The 16,220-nt window shown below is 56.1% G+C and overlaps 1 protein-coding gene across 1 annotated transcript in view; it reads left to right on the top strand.

The window, feature by feature from the left end:
* USP36 (ubiquitin specific peptidase 36) overlaps positions 1 to 10,998 on the top strand; it is a 34,765-nt gene extending 23,767 nt beyond the window's left edge. The window contains exons 14-21 of the mRNA XM_032617180.1: positions 1,294 to 1,959; positions 2,548 to 2,678; positions 4,254 to 4,841; positions 5,251 to 5,444; positions 7,163 to 7,264; positions 7,978 to 8,093; positions 8,458 to 8,609; positions 8,836 to 10,998. Coding sequence (XP_032473071.1) covers positions 1,294 to 1,959; positions 2,548 to 2,678; positions 4,254 to 4,841; positions 5,251 to 5,444; positions 7,163 to 7,264; positions 7,978 to 8,093; positions 8,458 to 8,589 — 1,929 coding nt within the window. The 3' untranslated portion in view covers positions 8,590 to 8,609; positions 8,836 to 10,998. The remainder of the gene's footprint in view (positions 1 to 1,293; positions 1,960 to 2,547; positions 2,679 to 4,253; positions 4,842 to 5,250; positions 5,445 to 7,162; positions 7,265 to 7,977; positions 8,094 to 8,457; positions 8,610 to 8,835) is intronic.
* Positions 10,999 to 16,220: the final 5,222 nt, after the last annotated feature.

Below are 16,220 nucleotides of genomic sequence, written 5' to 3' on the forward strand. Positions count from 1 at the left end.
GTGATTCAAAATAGTATCAAATTAGCAAGTATTTTGGGAAAAAATTGTTGCCGGCAAGAGTACAGTAAATGCAGTGTGGCAGTATGCATCCTAATTTATGAAAATATTAACAGCCTAGTAATGCCACTTCCAAAAAATTAGCGTGGAGTACTAAGTACAGAAGAAGATTAAGTCTTTTTTTTTTTTTTTTCCCTTTGGCGGTACGCGGGCCTCTTACCGCTGTGGCCTCTCCCGTTGCGGAGCACAGGCTCCGGACGCGCAGGCTCAGCGGCCATGGCTCACGGGCCCAGCCGCTCCGCGACATGTGGGAACTTCCCGGACCGGGGCACGAACCCGTGTCCCCTGCATCGGCAGGCGGACTCTCAACCACTGTGCCACCAGGGAAGCCCCCAGATTCAGTCTTTTGACCATCCCTTCAGCACATAGTCTCTAAGACCCTGATCTGGTTGGGGGTGGAGGTGGCATGTCGTGGTAAACAGCACCAACGCAGGCCTCGGGGAGCATTTCGGTGAGTGAGTGGCATAGACCCAGTTGTGATGGTGCTATGGAGAAGAATGGGGCACTTAGCACCTTAGTGGTCATGTCAAGGAGACCTGGAGCCAGTCTGGTTTATAAACTCTTCATGCAATGAGAGGGTCGCTAGTCAAACACTAAAGACCTTTGTTGATGGGCCAGAGTACAAAGGTGATAATGGCATATGGTGAAACTGAGATGCTCCTGGGCACCTTTGTCAGAAGAAAAGACCAAAGGGAGAAGACACCAGCCTATCAATGGAGGGTTATGTTTAGGTGATGGAACTTGGTACATTTTTTCCCTTTTAATTTTTTTGTATTTCTCAACTCTTGATGGAAATGTACTGCTTTCGTAGTAAAGATAATTATAAAGAGGCACACCCATACGTGCACAACTCAAAAGATACTGAAAAGAAGTAACAGTCGGGCTTCCCTGGTGGCGCAGTGGTTGAGCGTCCGCCTGCCGATGCAGGGGACGCGGGTTCGTGCCCCGGTCCGGGAAGATCCCACGTGCCGCGGAGCGGCTGGGCCCGTGAGCCACGGCCACTGAGCCTGCGCGTCCGGAGCCTGTGCTCCGCAACGGGAGAGGCCACAGCAGTGAGAGGCCCGCCTACCACAAAAAAAAAAAAAGAAGTAACAGTATCTGTACCGTGTGTCCGTATAAATAATTTGTCTAGAGTTGCCCCCCAGAGCCCCTGCCTGCTGCCTCCATGTGGGGCCCCTGCCAGCCGGCTGTGCTCCCTCCGGCTTTGACCGCCTCCTCTGCTTTGCTCCCCTTTAGAGACCAGACGCTGTGACAATGAAGAAGCCTCAGACCCCTGAAGAGCTCGGGGTGCCCGTTGCCAGGAATGGCTCTGTGTCGGGCCTGAAGTCTCAGAACGGATACACTCCTCCCAAGCCACCCCTGGGGTCCCCTTCCCCCAAACTCTGCAAAACGCCTACCCACGTGCCGACTGTTCTGGATGAGCCTGGAAAGAAAGTCAAGAAACCAGCCCCCCTGCGGCACTTCTCCCCACCGCTCAAAACCTCCCCGGGGCCCTCCGGCGCCGGCGAGCTGGGCGGCAGCAGGTGTGAGGGCCGCAGGCCCGGCTCCTGGGACGGCAGGGCCACCCTCTCTACCTCACCTCGGCCCCCGGCCGCCAGGACCGCCAACGGGCTCGGGCCCAAGGTGGGTGATGAGGGCCCAGCCGCCGAGAGGAGGGGCTCCAGCCCTGAGCACCCTGCTGGTGGTGGCCCCGCCAGGCCCCCCCCGGCACCCCAGAGTGGAGCCGCCCCTCTTGGCGATTCTCAGGGAACCCACTCTGCCGGCCCCGCCAAGGTGCTGCCGGCCCGAGAGGACGCGGAGCTGGTGAAGGCCAAGTGCCCCGACCTGAGCAGCGCCTCCCCCGAGCCCGCCAACACCATGTCTCCTCCGCCGGCCAAAAAGCTGGCCCTTTCTGCCAGGAAGGTGGGTGTGTGGGAGGGTGTCGGTCGGGGTTGGGGAGCGGGTTTGATTGTAGTTTGCGGGGTGGGGCGGCAGCACAGGGGCATTTGGCCGCCCGAGGAGCTGAGACGTTGGGCGTCCCTAGGCGGCAGAGGGCTGTCCAGGCGCAGGCTGGTTGTGGCATCTCTGTCATTGGATGAGGCCAGTGGCCGATCGACGGTCAGGGCCACACAGCTGTCCTCTGTCTCCATCTGTGGACAGATGTCCTAAGGGAGCCTCTGGGAACGGGCCCCGGCAGGGAGCTCTGAGCACGGGGGCGCGCAGGACACGGGCTGGCTGGCACCTCTGTGTGCACCTCGAAGCTCCGTGATGTTATTGTCGTACTGAGATTTTTGTTTAAACTTCCTTCGTTTTTTCCTTTTTGTTTCTAACCAAAAACACTTCTGATTCTTCTTCTACCATTCTCCCACCCCTCACACCCCCTTTTTTGTTCTTCTGTCCTCTCATCTTTCTTTCTGGGCTCTTTTATTTTTATTTTATTTTTACTTTTTCTCTTCACTCACGGCAACCTTTTTTAGAGCACCAAGTTTTTATTTATGTCAATAACTGCAGGCCAGCACCCTGCGGAGGGCAACCGGCAATGACCTCCGTCCACCTCCCCTCTCTCCATCCTCCGACCTCACCTCCCCCCGGAAACCCACTCACCCCGTCGTCGCCTCCACCTGGCCTGTCAGTACAATCCGGTAAGCAGGGCGGCCGCTCCTCCCCCGTGGGGACAGCACACAGGTCTGCCCGGTGTCTCCTCTGTCCTCCTGCTGAAGGGGCTTCAGTGGGGCAGAGGCGGCTTGGTCTCTCAGGCCCTGGCTTTTTTACTCTGTCTTCATATTCCGTCGTCTGCCACGGGCTCGTGGTGATGCGTGTGTTGTGAGCTGATCTGCCTATGGCCCCCCAGCCCCGTGACAGGACCCTGAAGTGGAGGGGGGGGGGGGGGGGCGTTTGAACAGACCGTGCGTGAGCTCAGGGTCCTGTGCACTGGTTGTGTCTCCCAGCCGTGCTCCCTGGCTTATCTCGGGTGGGGTGGGGTCTGTCACCTTGGCCCTGAGGGCCTCCCGAGTGGACGCCGGCGCCCCCCGTGCGCTGCGGAGGCTGCTGCGGGAGGCGAGGTTCTTTGGGAGCTTTTCAGGCTCCTGCGGAGATGCCCCCCTGGAGGTCTGGGCTGTCGCCTCCTGGCCCGCTCCGTACAGGGGTGCTTGTGTTCCTTTGTGAGTCCAGGGCCAAAGGCCCAGAATTACCGATAAACGGCTTGTTTGAAGGCTGAGGGGCTATCAAGGCCTTTGGCAGCTGGGGAGGGAGGAAGGAGGGAAGGAAGATGGGGCGCGAGGCCGTGGGGTGGTTTGGGCGGGCTTGGCGTTGCTGCGGCTCCAACGTGCCCTCCCTGCCCTCCTCGTTCGGGGCCCCGCTGTTCCCTTTGTCCAGCCCCGCTCCCGCTCTCAGTCCTGGCACGGGAGTTTTGCACATGCTAGGTCCTTAAACGTCCAGGACATTTATTGGGTATCTTTTTCTTTGTTTCTTTGACGTATAACTTTTTCTTAATTCCAGAAAACGCAGAGTAGCGTGATGTAGTAGTGCAGTTTGTGTGTTGCCATCAGAGTTTGTTGTCTAGTTTAGATGATGTTGAGACAGTCCTGTTTAATTAGCAACCCTTGGAGATGGGTTTATTGTCACACACTCACAGATGAGAAAATTCTGGCCCAGAGTGGAAAGTTGACTTTTCCAAGGTCGCATAGCTGGCAGGAGGAGATCCAAGAGTCTCACTTGATTTGCTCTAGATCCTGCCCTTTACTTGTCTTGCTGTATCATCTGACTGGAAAGTCTGTTTCCCTGATTTTCCTGAACCCCAAGTTTCAGAGGAAAATCCTTGAAGGGTAATAGTGGAAGATGCGTAGGCTCATAGCCGCCTTTCTTATAAGACTCACCGCCTGTGCTCAGACACCTGATACTTGTGGAGGCTGGACATTTATTGCTTAGTGGAGGTTTCCTCCCAACACATTTGTACTGAGAATCTGAAACATTAGGGTTTGCAAGAGTACTTTGAACTGCCTGGTGACAAGAAACTAAGAGATATGTAACGATTTTTATTAACTTTGATCTTAAGATTTGAATTTGTTAGCATGTATTTTCTAATGTTCACTGAAATGTACATATATCTGAGGTTTACAGGCGAAAGTCTTTTAAAATCCTGACCTGCGAGGGAAGGGGCCGAGGGAGGGCAGGCAGGGAGAGCTCAGCCTGTCCTCACTACCTGACTGTCCCTACAGGGCTGTGTCACCTGCTCCGAGACCATCCAGCCATCTGAAGCCCCCCCTTGGCCCCCACTCCCTGTCACTGTCCAGCAGCCCCCCGCCTCTCGGGACATCAGACCCACAGAGCCACTCGCCCGCCTCTGCGCCCCTGCCTCAGGTCAACGGGGGCTTCCGGGCCCCCTCACACCAGCTGCCAGAGGCCAGCGAGCCCCCCCAGGGTCTCTGTAAGAAGAGGAAGAAGACCCGCGTGGGAGAGACCCAGGGCCAGGGCTCAGAGGCCTGCACGGCTGTGGCGGCCCCTCCAGGGTCTCCCAGGAAGAGGAGGAAGAGGAAGAGGAAGCACACGGGGGACACGGATGCCTCCGCTCTGCAGGCGGGGCGCACGCCGGGGCCACCCTGGAGCCCCGTGCATAGGAAGGAGGGTCGGGCGGAGCCGCCGGCGGGCAGACCGGAGGAAGAGGGCGGACAGCAGCCGGGGAACGGCTGGCCCGTGGGATGCATGAGCGACGGCCACCTTGTGAGCCGCAGGAAGAGGAGGAGGCAGGGAGCTGAGGGCCTTGGCGGAGAAGACGGCCTCCGCCGGGACCACCCACCTCGGCATGGGTGAGAGCAGGGAGCCCTGCGCCTCCGCTCACACACAGCCCACTCCCAGTGGGTGCTGTCTGGAAATACAGGCGCTGCCCGGTCCTCTGGGACCTGACTGTATCGTCAGGTGTCCCGGGCGGGTGGCGAGTGGAAACAGCGTTCTGGACCTGGCCAGCCCCATAGGTGCTGGGAGGTCCCGTGACCCGGGCCGGGCCGCGCTGGGGTCCTGTCGTCCACCTTGTGGGACTTGCCTCGGATTAAAAACGCACTTGTGGGCTTTTCTGGACTGTGGCCGTGGGCAGGTCCTGGTCAGGTTCGGGTGGAGTCTCCTGGGGCTCTTCTGGAGGGCTGAGGCACATGCACCAAAGTTCACGGGGTATCTGGGCCTCGGTTTGCTAGGAGCTGACTGTCAACTCTGACTTCCTAGGAGCTGCTCTTCCTCCGATGTCGTCCAGCCAGAGGCTATTGCAGCATCACCAAGGAAAAAGAGAAAGAAAAAAAGGAAGCAGGAGTCACAGCAGGAAGTAGAAGAGAATGAGCCTGAGGGCCAGAGGGGCTCTGTAGTCCCTGGGAGCAGGCCAGGGACAGCTGTGAATGGCCAGGCTCCCGGAGGCCCCACAGGTGTGCACTGGGCCGGGAGGGGACGCCAGGGGAGCAGGGGGTGGGAGCCAGCCTGCCCTGTGCGTCTAGAGGCAGGTGCGGTACATTGGGAGGGGGCCCGCTAGAAGACCTCTTACCTCTGCCCTCGTGCCAGCTGTCTGCCCACTCGGGCCTCCTGACCTGGCAGATTGTTCAGCCCAAACTACCCCGTAGGAAAAGATGGGGTACGTGTAAACTTTACACGTTCTGTGAGCGCAGTGTTCCCATCTAAACCTTCCCACTGGAATTACTCCTGGGCCGCCCAGCCTGGCGTTTTTCTTTGCCACTTGAACTTGCAGCATTGGGGTCAGAAGCTCACCTCCCTCTGCCTCTCTTTGTAGCCGGCCTTCCTGAAGATCGTGTGGCCTTTTGCAGTGGGGTTCTGTGTGCTGTGGCCGTGCCTGGGCTGAGGCCTCCACCAAGCGCCTCGTCCACGTTGTGTTTTCTTTTTCCTTAGTGGGCCAGCTCGTTTCACCAGGCTCTCCTGGTGGAATGTGTCTGTTAAATGAGGGGAGAGAAGGTCCTCAGCGCCTCAGGAAGGGGCCCCCAGGTGAAGGATTGTCTGGGGTCTGCTGTTTGTGCTTTGGGGGCACACTGGTTCCCGGGGATGGGTTGGTAGTTTATCAAACTCCGGAGAAACGAATTCATGAATAAACACGGAATTCCATTAATTACACGGCAAAAGCACTAACTGCTAGGCAGTGAGGAATGGCCACTTCAGGCAGCCCGTGTGTCATTGGAGAAAAGGCTGCAGAGACCGGCTGTCGTCAGATGGGGTCACTTTGTGAGCACTGTCAGCCAAGCGGGAGGTGCTGCCGGGCCCCAGGGCTCTCCGCCCAGTGCAGAGCAGGAAGTGCGTGGCGGGCACACCCAGCACCCCGGGTGTTTGTTCATGATCCCAAAATTGGGGCAGGCATTTGTGACCCTAAAGAGGCCAGAGCCCGGGTTGCGGGTGGCTCCACCTGACCACCGGGCCCGAGCTGTGCTGCGGAGCGGCTGGAGAGGGGGTGGGGGACAGGCCGGGGGCAGACGGTGGACGCTGTCCTGCTCAGAGCACTGAGCCTGAAGGGCACCAGGTCATCGCCAAATGGGCGGACCAGAGAGATGAGGTCAGGCTTGTGTTTAGGGAGGTGAGTCTGTCTGTTCTGACAGTTGTGGGTGGTTAGGGGGACTGGGCAGAGGCCAGGAGCAGCTAAGACGTCGTTTCTAGAGCCCTGATAAGGGGTGGTCAGTGCTGTCTGTGCAGATGTCCTTGCTGGCCAGGCTCTCTGCGGGCAGGGAGGTGGGAGCTGCCCTGCGAAGCTGCGGTGGTGGTGGTGGCGGCGGCACCTTGTCCCTCCAGTTGGCGCTGCTCCGGGTTTCTGCCCCTTCCCTGCAGGCGAGGAGCTTCCGTCGGGAGCTCCTATCCCTTCCTCCTTCAGACCGAGGGCTCACTGCTGCCTGTAGGTTTTTTGTTTTGTTTTCGGTGTTCAGGTTTTCATCTTTTGTAGAGTTGATTTGGACCAATAACCTCTTTTGAGAAAGAATAATCGTTAACTCCCTTGTCACAGGCAGGCAGGCAGGCAGGAAGAGCTTGCTTTTACACATTCTCTAAAGAATTTGTCATTAGTAAGTTCTGCAATTCTGTTGTAAATAAAAGGTGTACGAGTGTTTCCTCGGTGGTTTATTTTTAATGTATGTAAATGTTATTCTGATTGCAGGGCTGGGACGGGCTCCTCTTGTATCCTGGGACAGAGAGAGAGAATCCGATGTGGTCCAGGAATTGCTCAAATATTCATCTGATAAAGCTTATGGGAGAAGAGGTACTGGTTTTGAGACTTGACTTCTGTCTTCTGCAGTTGGCTTATGAGGAGCTAGAGAGGCCTGAAAAAGGCCTCCTGTGTTGAGCCTTGTGCATAGGAGTTGCTTGGCTCTGAAGATGGGAAGAGGAATGTACATGTCTAGTGTACCCTCTCTGACCCCATTGCCATTGTATGAAGATCAAGAGCCCTGCAGGCGGGTTTTGTCTGCGGTGGGGATCCAGAGCAGCTTCCTGCTGGGCTCTGGGAGCCGGGGAGGGGGCAGAGCGTGGGCGTTTGGGCAGGGCAGGGCGGGGCAGGCCAGCCAGGGAGAGCGTTAGAATTCCAGAGTCGGGGCAGGCAACAGACCCAAAAACTCATCCAGCACTCATGCTGTAAGTTTTTATTTAGAACATTATTTTTCTAATTCGGACTCGGAGAAAGAACGCAAGATCTTTGTTTCTCAAATGAGGGCGTGGGCTTAAAAAGAACTAAATATTCGGGGTTAACAGTGTTTGCTTTTAAGTGACGGGATCACTGACTGGCCTACACACCAGAGACCACTCTGTTCCTCCCCTTTTCCTTCTCTGTGTATCCATTTTCACCAAAAGGTGGCACTCAAAACTTTTTGAATAATTAGGAGTAGACCAGCCTAGTTTGTAAACTTCACCCTTGAAGTAAATCCACAGGGCAGCCAGGTACCCACACAGGTCGCAATGCCAGTGTCTGTCTTGCAGTCTTGACGTGGGACGGCGAGGTGTCAGCTGTCAGTCAGGACGCCATTCAGGACAGCAGGCTGGCCCGCATGGCCACAGTCATTGACGACTGGGACGAAGAGTTCGACCGAGGGAAGGTGTGATGCGTGGTGGCGCCTGGCGGGGGCGGAGCGCCGCGGAGTAGCTCAGCTCGGGGGGTGCTGGGGAGGACTTGGATTTTCAGGGCTGTTTGAAGGGGCAGCAGCACTGCAGAGTGGCCGAGGGCGAGACTGGAGCCGCGCTGCCCCGGTTCAGGAAGCCTGTGTCCTCCAGTCACTCCTGCTCCTCCGTCAGTGAAGTGGGGGTCGTGAGGACACCTTCCGTGGGTCACTGGAGTGTCAATCTGTTAGTTTAGGTCGCACATTGAGACTCGTGCTAGCACGTAGTAAGCACTTGGAAAGGAGCCCCCGGGACCCGAGGGAGCCCTTTTTGGGAATTGTGACACTGTGATTCTTGACATAGGAAAAGAAATTGAAAAAATTCAAGAGAGAGAAGAAAAGAAACTTCAACGCCTTCCAGAAACTTCAGAGTAGACGGAACTTTTGGTCTGTGACTCATCCAGCTAAGGCTTCCAGTCTCAGCTATCGCCGCTGAATTTGGAGCTGTCAGGATGGGTCAGTTTGTGCGTGTGCGTGTGTGCAGTCGTGCATGGGCTGTGGTGTGTACGGTGTGGAGTGTGGTGTGCACACACCGGTCACTCGCAGATTGAGGACCAGGCTGTTTCCAGGCTCCATCTCGTGTCACTGGCGTTGCCTGTGTTGGACGTGCTCTCCCGGGGTGGTGGTGGGACTCCTAGGGTCTCGTTTCTCTCCCTCAAGAATGATGTTCTTTGCCTTACAGCCTCCAGAGACACGGTCCCTTCCCGGGGACTGTCTATCTGGACTGAAGAGCCACTTGCCGAGGACTTGCTGGCTCTGTCGGCTCCAAGCCTGCCATGGGGGACGGCCCGCAGAGGCCCCGGGCTTCTGTGGATCAGGACCTCTGGTGACACAACACGCACTGTGACAGACACGGGGACTCTTAGAGCAGGGGGCAGCACAGGAACTGGGACCTGAGATGGGGCTGAGCGCCCTGTGATGCTGTCCTGGGGCTGCGGGGGACGGCAGGGAGGACGGCGGCTGCGCCTTCCCAGCGTGACCTTGAGCTCCAGAGATGACGGCGTGCAGCCAGCTGCCCTTCTCGACGGGCTCTCCGTCCCCCACTCCTGGCGGCTGGCACTGCTAGCTCATCCTGCGCCTCCCGCTTCCTCAGGTGGGGGCTCTGTATGCCTTACCTGTTCAGCCTCAGAGAGTCGGCGGCGCCCCGGGCCGGCCCCACGCCGCTGCCTCTCCCTTTTATGGAATTGTGGGGCGGGCAGCCCTGCCAGTGCATCTCTCTCTTGCAAGAAACTCTAGACCCTCTCTGGAGAGCAGGTGGCTGTAGTGGGGCAGGTTGGGGGCCGAAAAGATGTGCCGACACATCTGCTTCTCAGGCTGCTACTTGTTCCGAGGTGGCTTTGCTGGACCCTCCCTTGCAGCTGCAGTAACCCGGGGGTCCTTACTGAGGTAGGTGGTGGTCTTGGGGTAGATTCTCTGTTTATTTTACTACTTGATATAAAACATTTATTTTTGACCAGGCCTGTGGCTTCCGTCGGCAATATGTTTCCTCTCCCTAATATGCAAATACTGGCTTTGTTTGCTCAATTTTGTGAGTGCTTTTTGAATTTAGATGATTGTATTACTCGAGAAGATCACGATCACTCTTTTACCTTGCTCAAGCTGTGCCTGCGAACTTATAATTTAATAAATACGGAAAATCCTCAGTGAGGTGATACTGTCCAGAAAAAGGACGCATGTCCCAGTGGTAGAAGGTATGGAAGTAAATCGGAAGATTATCCCTCAGCGCGTGTCCATGCTTCCTCTCCTCTTGGTACCGCTTCGGGTGGGAGTGGACCAGTGCCTGGTCCTGTCCTTCGAGTGGTCTCCTTGGCCTGAGGCCCGATGCACTTGTCTGGCCCCCACTTTGTTCCTCATGGAGCCTTGCCCTTTGCTCTGCTGCTCGTTCTGGGGCCTGGGGGATCCTGGTGGTATCGAAAAAGCGTTACATTTTTTATACGGGGAGCTATGTTAATTTTTTCATGTGGGTCGGTCTCTATGTTTTTTTCTTCCTGTTTTTGTATTTCTCTTTAAAAAGTTGGGGAGAATAATACCAGTGGCCTGCGCTGGGGCTTCTCTGGTCCCAGCAGATGGGAACCGGGCTCTGCCTGGACTGGCCCGGGAGCCTTTTTGTCGTTCTCAGAGGACTGATTCCTGCATGTCTCAAAGCTGAGGTCAAAGCTGAGGGGCCCACCCCAGTGCCCTGTGGCTCTGTCATTTGTCATCTCAGGAGGGAAGGCAGGTGCCTCCGTGGGCAGGGTTTTTTTCTCTCTTGAGATGTTGACATCCATTCCTGCGTGAACTATTTCCCCGACCATATTTTTAACATGTTCTGTAGCTGAAAAAAGAAAAATTCAGTTGTCTGCTAGCACAGAATTGATCTCCTTTCTCTCTCTCCCTCTTCTCCGAGCAAGTCTCTTCCTTTCTCCACTATATAATTATAAAGGCTTTTCCTGAGGAGAACGTACCCGTTTTCTCCTGGGCAGGGATGAGCACTGGCCTGACCCTGCAGCATTTAAGTATCACTGTTAAGTAGACAAGTCCTCCCGTCCCACGGAGAATCATTGGCCAAACTGGGAGGGGAAGGATAGGCCCAGAAAACGAGTCCAGAGCCTAGGTGTCCGTGTATAAAGCTTCTATAGTGGCAGTCTTAGACTTTGTTGACTTAGAACATGGGTCTAATTTAACTCACCCTTCCCAGTGGTCCTGGGTCCTGTCACTCCCGGACCCTAGGCTGGGGCCCTGCTCACACCTTGGCCCCGTGTGCGCGTCGAGTCCACGGCACATGACCTGCACCTCCGCTCCAGGGGCTGAGGGGCCCCAGATGTTGTCAGGGTTCTCGGTGCAATAAAACGAGGAGTTTTTGTGAGTCCTGCCTGTGTCTTTGTTTTTTTTCCCATATGACTTTTAAAAGGTTCACCCCACCCCAGTCTGCTGTCCCAGTTTGCGTGTGAGGTTGGCCTCAGGCACTTTCTGGTCGCCTGTCCGTGAGCGGGAGTCAGGTGCCTTTAGCAGTCTGTGCAGCAAAGCTTAGAACAGGTCTTTGTTAAGAATAAAGGGGGAATAAAGAGGTTTATTTGAATGTCTTAATACATTATTTGAATTTAAGAAGGGAGAAGTCCTTTGAAGTGACTCCTTGAGCTTGGAGGGTGATTTTCAATGAGCACCAGATTGAAACTTGGAGACAGTATCGTTCCACTGAGGTTTGTTTGAAAATTTTTTGAACCAAATGGTTGGATTCTGCAGGGAAAGACGAGGGAGAAATCATAGGTTTTGCTAAACTGAGTATTCCTCACAGTTGGCAGGGACGACCCAGGCCTCCGGTTTGGGGACCCCCTCCTGAGCCTGGCTTGTGCACAGCGGTGGGTAGGGCACGGCGATGTGGTCGGTGCCTGTTCGGTCTCCCCTGACCCGAGTGGGCACGCCCAGCTGCTGCTCCGGCCACATACCGGAGGCCGTGGTGAGGAAAACTCGTCTCCTGTGTGGACTGGAATTCAGTGTTGGTACAGAGTGTAATTTGGACCCACGTGGACATTGCAGCTCTTGTCAGGCTTGACGGGAACAGGAGGGGCAGGGTCTGGCTGATACCGCACGTCCTGGAAGTGGGGTAAGGCCAGGAGGGGGCACAGGTGTCTGCAGAGCGCTCCATGATCCGCAGGTTGCAGGTGGCAGGAGCAGTGCCTGTGAGTGGGTGACAGGAACTAGTGTCGTCCCAGGCAAAGGCAGGTTTCCGTTGAGTGGGTTCTGGTGCCCGAGCTCCGCGGCTCCTTACCCCTTCCTTCCCTTCAGTGACACCCCACAGTGCCCCACCCAAACATGCTCCTCAGGCACGGGGACTCTCTATTCCAGTCACTGCGGGGGGTGGGGGGGTGGTTGGCCAGACAGCTCAAAATGAGGACAGCAGAGTAAGAACAGGTGAGGTGAGACATCTGCTGGACCCAAACCAGAGGGGGTGCTCGGCAGGTGGGAGAGAGTTTGGGGTGACTGATGTAGTTCATGGGCCTGTCTCACCAGCGGAACTTGTGTCCAGAGGTTCTGCATCACCGGCTGGGAGGCAGCTGGAGTTGATCCACTACAAATCTGGGCACAGGGGTCATACAAGCAAGACCATAGCTTTTGTGTGTCGTTACTGGTTCCCATCAGTAGCAACATGGTTCTGGCTGCATAGAAGATGAATAAGGCCAAGTTTCCCACTGGCAGCCCGTGGTCTCAAGCACAGAGCTGCCGGCTCCAGTGGGAACCAGGAGGAGGGCGTGCCAGCTCTGCCTGGTGTGGCCTCGGGGAGGAGGGGAGGCTGTGAATGGGGGGTTGACAGGTGAGTAGGCTCCAGCTGGTGGGGCTTGCTTGAACGACCCTGGCAGGTGGCAAGGCAAAAGCACAGGAGCTTCTCCATTGATAATTTCGGTAGGAACCTTTCATGCCAGCCTTTCTTTGTGTGTCTTTGTGTGTCTTTCGGATTACAGTGAGTGCCTGCGGTGTCATCAGCAAGGGTCTACGAGGTCTGATTCGCTCTTTACACACCCAAGGCTGATGGCAGTGTGCGTGCAGGCCAGGGGCGGGGGTGGAGAAGACAGGTGAAGATGACCAGTCCAACAGGCTGGCCAAGAAGTGCTCATGTCTGCAACTATGACATGGTAGGAACAGAAGAGGTGGGGCCACTTCGGTATTTAGAGGTGGAATCAAGAGCAAAGGTAACATAAGGTGGAAGGTTCAGGGCTGGGGGACGACCTCTGGCTTGGGAAGTCAGTTGAGTGGTAGGGCACGTCATACCAGAGAGGCAGGTGGGTGACAGATTCCAAGGCTGTGATGCAGCCAAGCCTGCGTTATCAGAACAGAATGGGGAGAACCACAGGTGTGAGAAGGAGGTGACCAGGGAGCATGGAGTCTCCCGATTAAGAAAGTGCAGGAAACCTGGGAAACCAGGTGACCATCCATTAGAAGCTCGGCTGACCTCGGGAGTCAGGAGCGAGCAGTGAAAGGCTGGCTGGTACGATGGAGTGAGGAAGGCCAGGGTTCGAATCCTGCCCAGTCTTGGTAGCGTGGACAGCCTCCATGTAGATGGGACCTAGGTGAAGCTAGGTTCTGGTAATCCCAGGCAGCTTGAGGATGTGTCATGTGACACCTGGTGGGAGCTCAGCGGTGTGGTTCTCTCTCTGCCTTCCGGGCCTCATGGCTGGTCACCTGCACTGGCTCCTCCCTTTAGCCCAGGCTCGTGCCTGGAGGAGCCCCTGCTGCACAGACTCTGCTTAGCCCAGCTGCATCCTGCTCCTTCCTTCCCCGCTCCTGCATCAGGACCGGCTGGTACCGTCAGGGAGGACCATCCAGCTGCCCAAAGCTAGTTGCCATGTTTCATTAGGCTCTGTCTCAGGGGGCCCCTCTCTCCCATCCCATTAGTGGCTGTTGCACGTTTGTGCCCTCCCACCACCTGTGTGGCAAGTCCTCAGCAAGTGGCTCTTCAGTCCAGATTACTCTTGGCAAATGATTTTCATCCCACTGCAGGAGTTCCCTCCCACTGCAAAATAAACAGTGAAACACGAGGAAACCAAAACCATAAGCAACTTCTCTCCCTCTCCACGTGGTCTATTCTCTCTCTAACCTAGCGGTTCCAACACTCACGGAGCCCAGAATCACCTGGGAGAGTTATTAATACTAATTTAATTTAATACAAATGTGAAGGAAATGAGGCTTGGGCAAACCCTTCCCAAGTGATTCTACCGGGCGGCCGGCGTTGAGAACTGCTGTGCTAGTCCCGGGTTTGAGAGAGGGTCAGAATCACCAGGGGGTTGTTAAAACACAGGTTGCTGGGCCCCATCCCCCGACATTCTGATTCAGCAGGTCTGGGGTGAGGTCTGAGAATTTGCATTTCTAACACGTTCCTAGGGGATGCTGAACCCACTGCTGGGTGGGGACCACACTCACAGCTCTGATCTAATGGTTCTTACATGGGATGGTCTGTAGGAGCCCCTGTGGCGTCCTCAATGTGCTCTCCAGACTGACCTCTTCCACCCCTTGGGGACCTCACCTCAGTGATTTTCCCGTCTGCCTCCTGTGTCTCGCTCTTCCCCCTTCCTTCTCTCGTGAACATGTTCAAGTGTCAGCCATCCTAAAAAAGGCCCATTTTTTCCGTGTCCCCTCCCAGCCACCCTCTCCCTCACCTAAGCTTCGATTTGCCCTCTGCTCCCTTCTCCACGGTCCTCAGTCTGCCTTCTGCCCGCATCACTCCGCTCAGTGACCCAGTTCCCAAAACTGATGAGCCTTTGCCACAACTTCTTTTCAGGATTGGACACTATTCACCCCCATCTCCCTGAAGAGCTCTTCTTTTTCTGTCCCTTCAGTGTTAATCTGTTGGATCTGGTGAGCCCTGGATACCTAGATGTAGCCAGAATCAATCCACTCCAATCAATATTCCCCACTGTGTACTCAATATAGCCCGAGGAACATCTTTTCCTGGATATCCTACTGGCAAATTTGTGGCCCAGACAGAGTTCATTGTTTTGTCTGCCCTCCTCTTACCTGTGTCCTGCTCCACCTGTGTCCCTCCCATGGCTGGGGGCCCACCATCCACCCTGATGCCAAAGCCAGAAACGTGCCCGCCACGCTCGGCACCTCCTTCACGTTACTCCCACACATCAGTGACAGAATTCTGATCTTTCCACCTGGCTGCCGGAAAGTCCTCTCTTTCCCGTCCCCACTGCCTGGCTCTCAGCTTGAGTCGCCACCACTTTTCTGTTGGACTCAAATTGTCTTCTAACCAGTGCTCCAACCTCCAGTGGACCTGCTTCCTGGTCTGCCTTCCTGGCCCCCAGGATAGTCCTTCAAGACAAGAGGCCCAGGCTTCCCTGGTGGCGCAGTGGTTGAGAGTCCGCCTGCCGATGCAGGGGACACGGGTTCGTGCCCCGGTCCAGGAAGATCCCACATGCCGCGGAGCGGCTGGGCCCGTGAGCCATGGCCGCTGAGCCTGCGTGTCCGGAGCCTGTGCTCCGCAACGGGAGAGGCCACAACAGTGAGAGGCCTGCGTACTGCAAAAAAAAAAAAAGCCCTAATCAAATCATTCCCATTCTCAGGTTTCCCAGCACCTGTCACAGCTGTGTTGTTGAAAGGATGTGTCAGCCTTCATCATCCCGCGCTGACTGTTGGGACTATTAAAATGCACCTTGATGTGGTTTTTTTTTTTTTTTTTTTTTGTGTTACGCGGGCCTCTCACTGCCGTGGGCTCTCCCGTTGCGGAGCACAGGCTCCCGACGCGCAGGCCCAGCGGCCATGGCTCACGGGCCCAGCCGCTCCGTGGCATGTGGGATCTTCCCAGACCGGGGCACGAACCCACGTCCTCTGCATCGGCAGGCGGACTCCCAACCACTGCGCCACCAGGGAAGCCCTGATGTGGTTTTTTGCTCTTACAGTCATAGAAATGATCCGTGGTTCATGTACTTTATTCTCCCTTCTTACGTGTACTGATCTGCTGTTTTCTGCCTTACATGGCCTCGGTTAGGCACTTCCCCTTGGCAGAGACCGGTGGGTGTTGCCTTCTGTCAGTCCCGAATTCCAGGCCCCCAGGAAGTCTTGGTTGAAGGGGTAAGCCCGACAGGAGTGTGGTTGGTGACCGTGCCCTTGGACTCCTCGGAGAACGCGGCCAGCCCACCTCCGTTGATGTCCTTGGCCCAGAAGCCTCCTTGCGCCGTCCTCCCGACGCTTCTGTCTCTGAGCCCCTGCCCCCACCCCCATCCCCCCCACCTTTGTTGTTTTCACAAGTGAAAATATTTTGGCAGGTCTGGCGGGAACTGGAGCATTAGCTCCTCTATTTGAAGTGAAAGCCTGGACTGTGTGGCACGTGGCCAGCTGTCTTGTCGGGCGGCAGGGGAACCGTTTGTGACAGCTGGACACAATCAAGATCCATTACAAACAGACTTCAAGTGCCATTCACACACAGAAGAAATTGCAAGCTTTAGCAGAATAAAATCTGGGGGTTTTCAAAGCAAGACAATGCCCCAGCCTCGGCCCGTGTGAGCGGCTCGGTTTGCGTCTGCAAGCGCGCTTCCTTCCCCAGCACCACCTCCCTCCCGAGTGCAGGCTGGAGAGGCTGGCGGGGCTGGC

The sequence above is a fragment of the Phocoena sinus genome, chromosome 20, assembly GCF_008692025.1.
Source record: "Phocoena sinus isolate mPhoSin1 chromosome 20, mPhoSin1.pri, whole genome shotgun sequence".
Classification (NCBI taxonomy): domain Eukaryota; kingdom Metazoa; phylum Chordata; class Mammalia; order Artiodactyla; family Phocoenidae; genus Phocoena; species Phocoena sinus.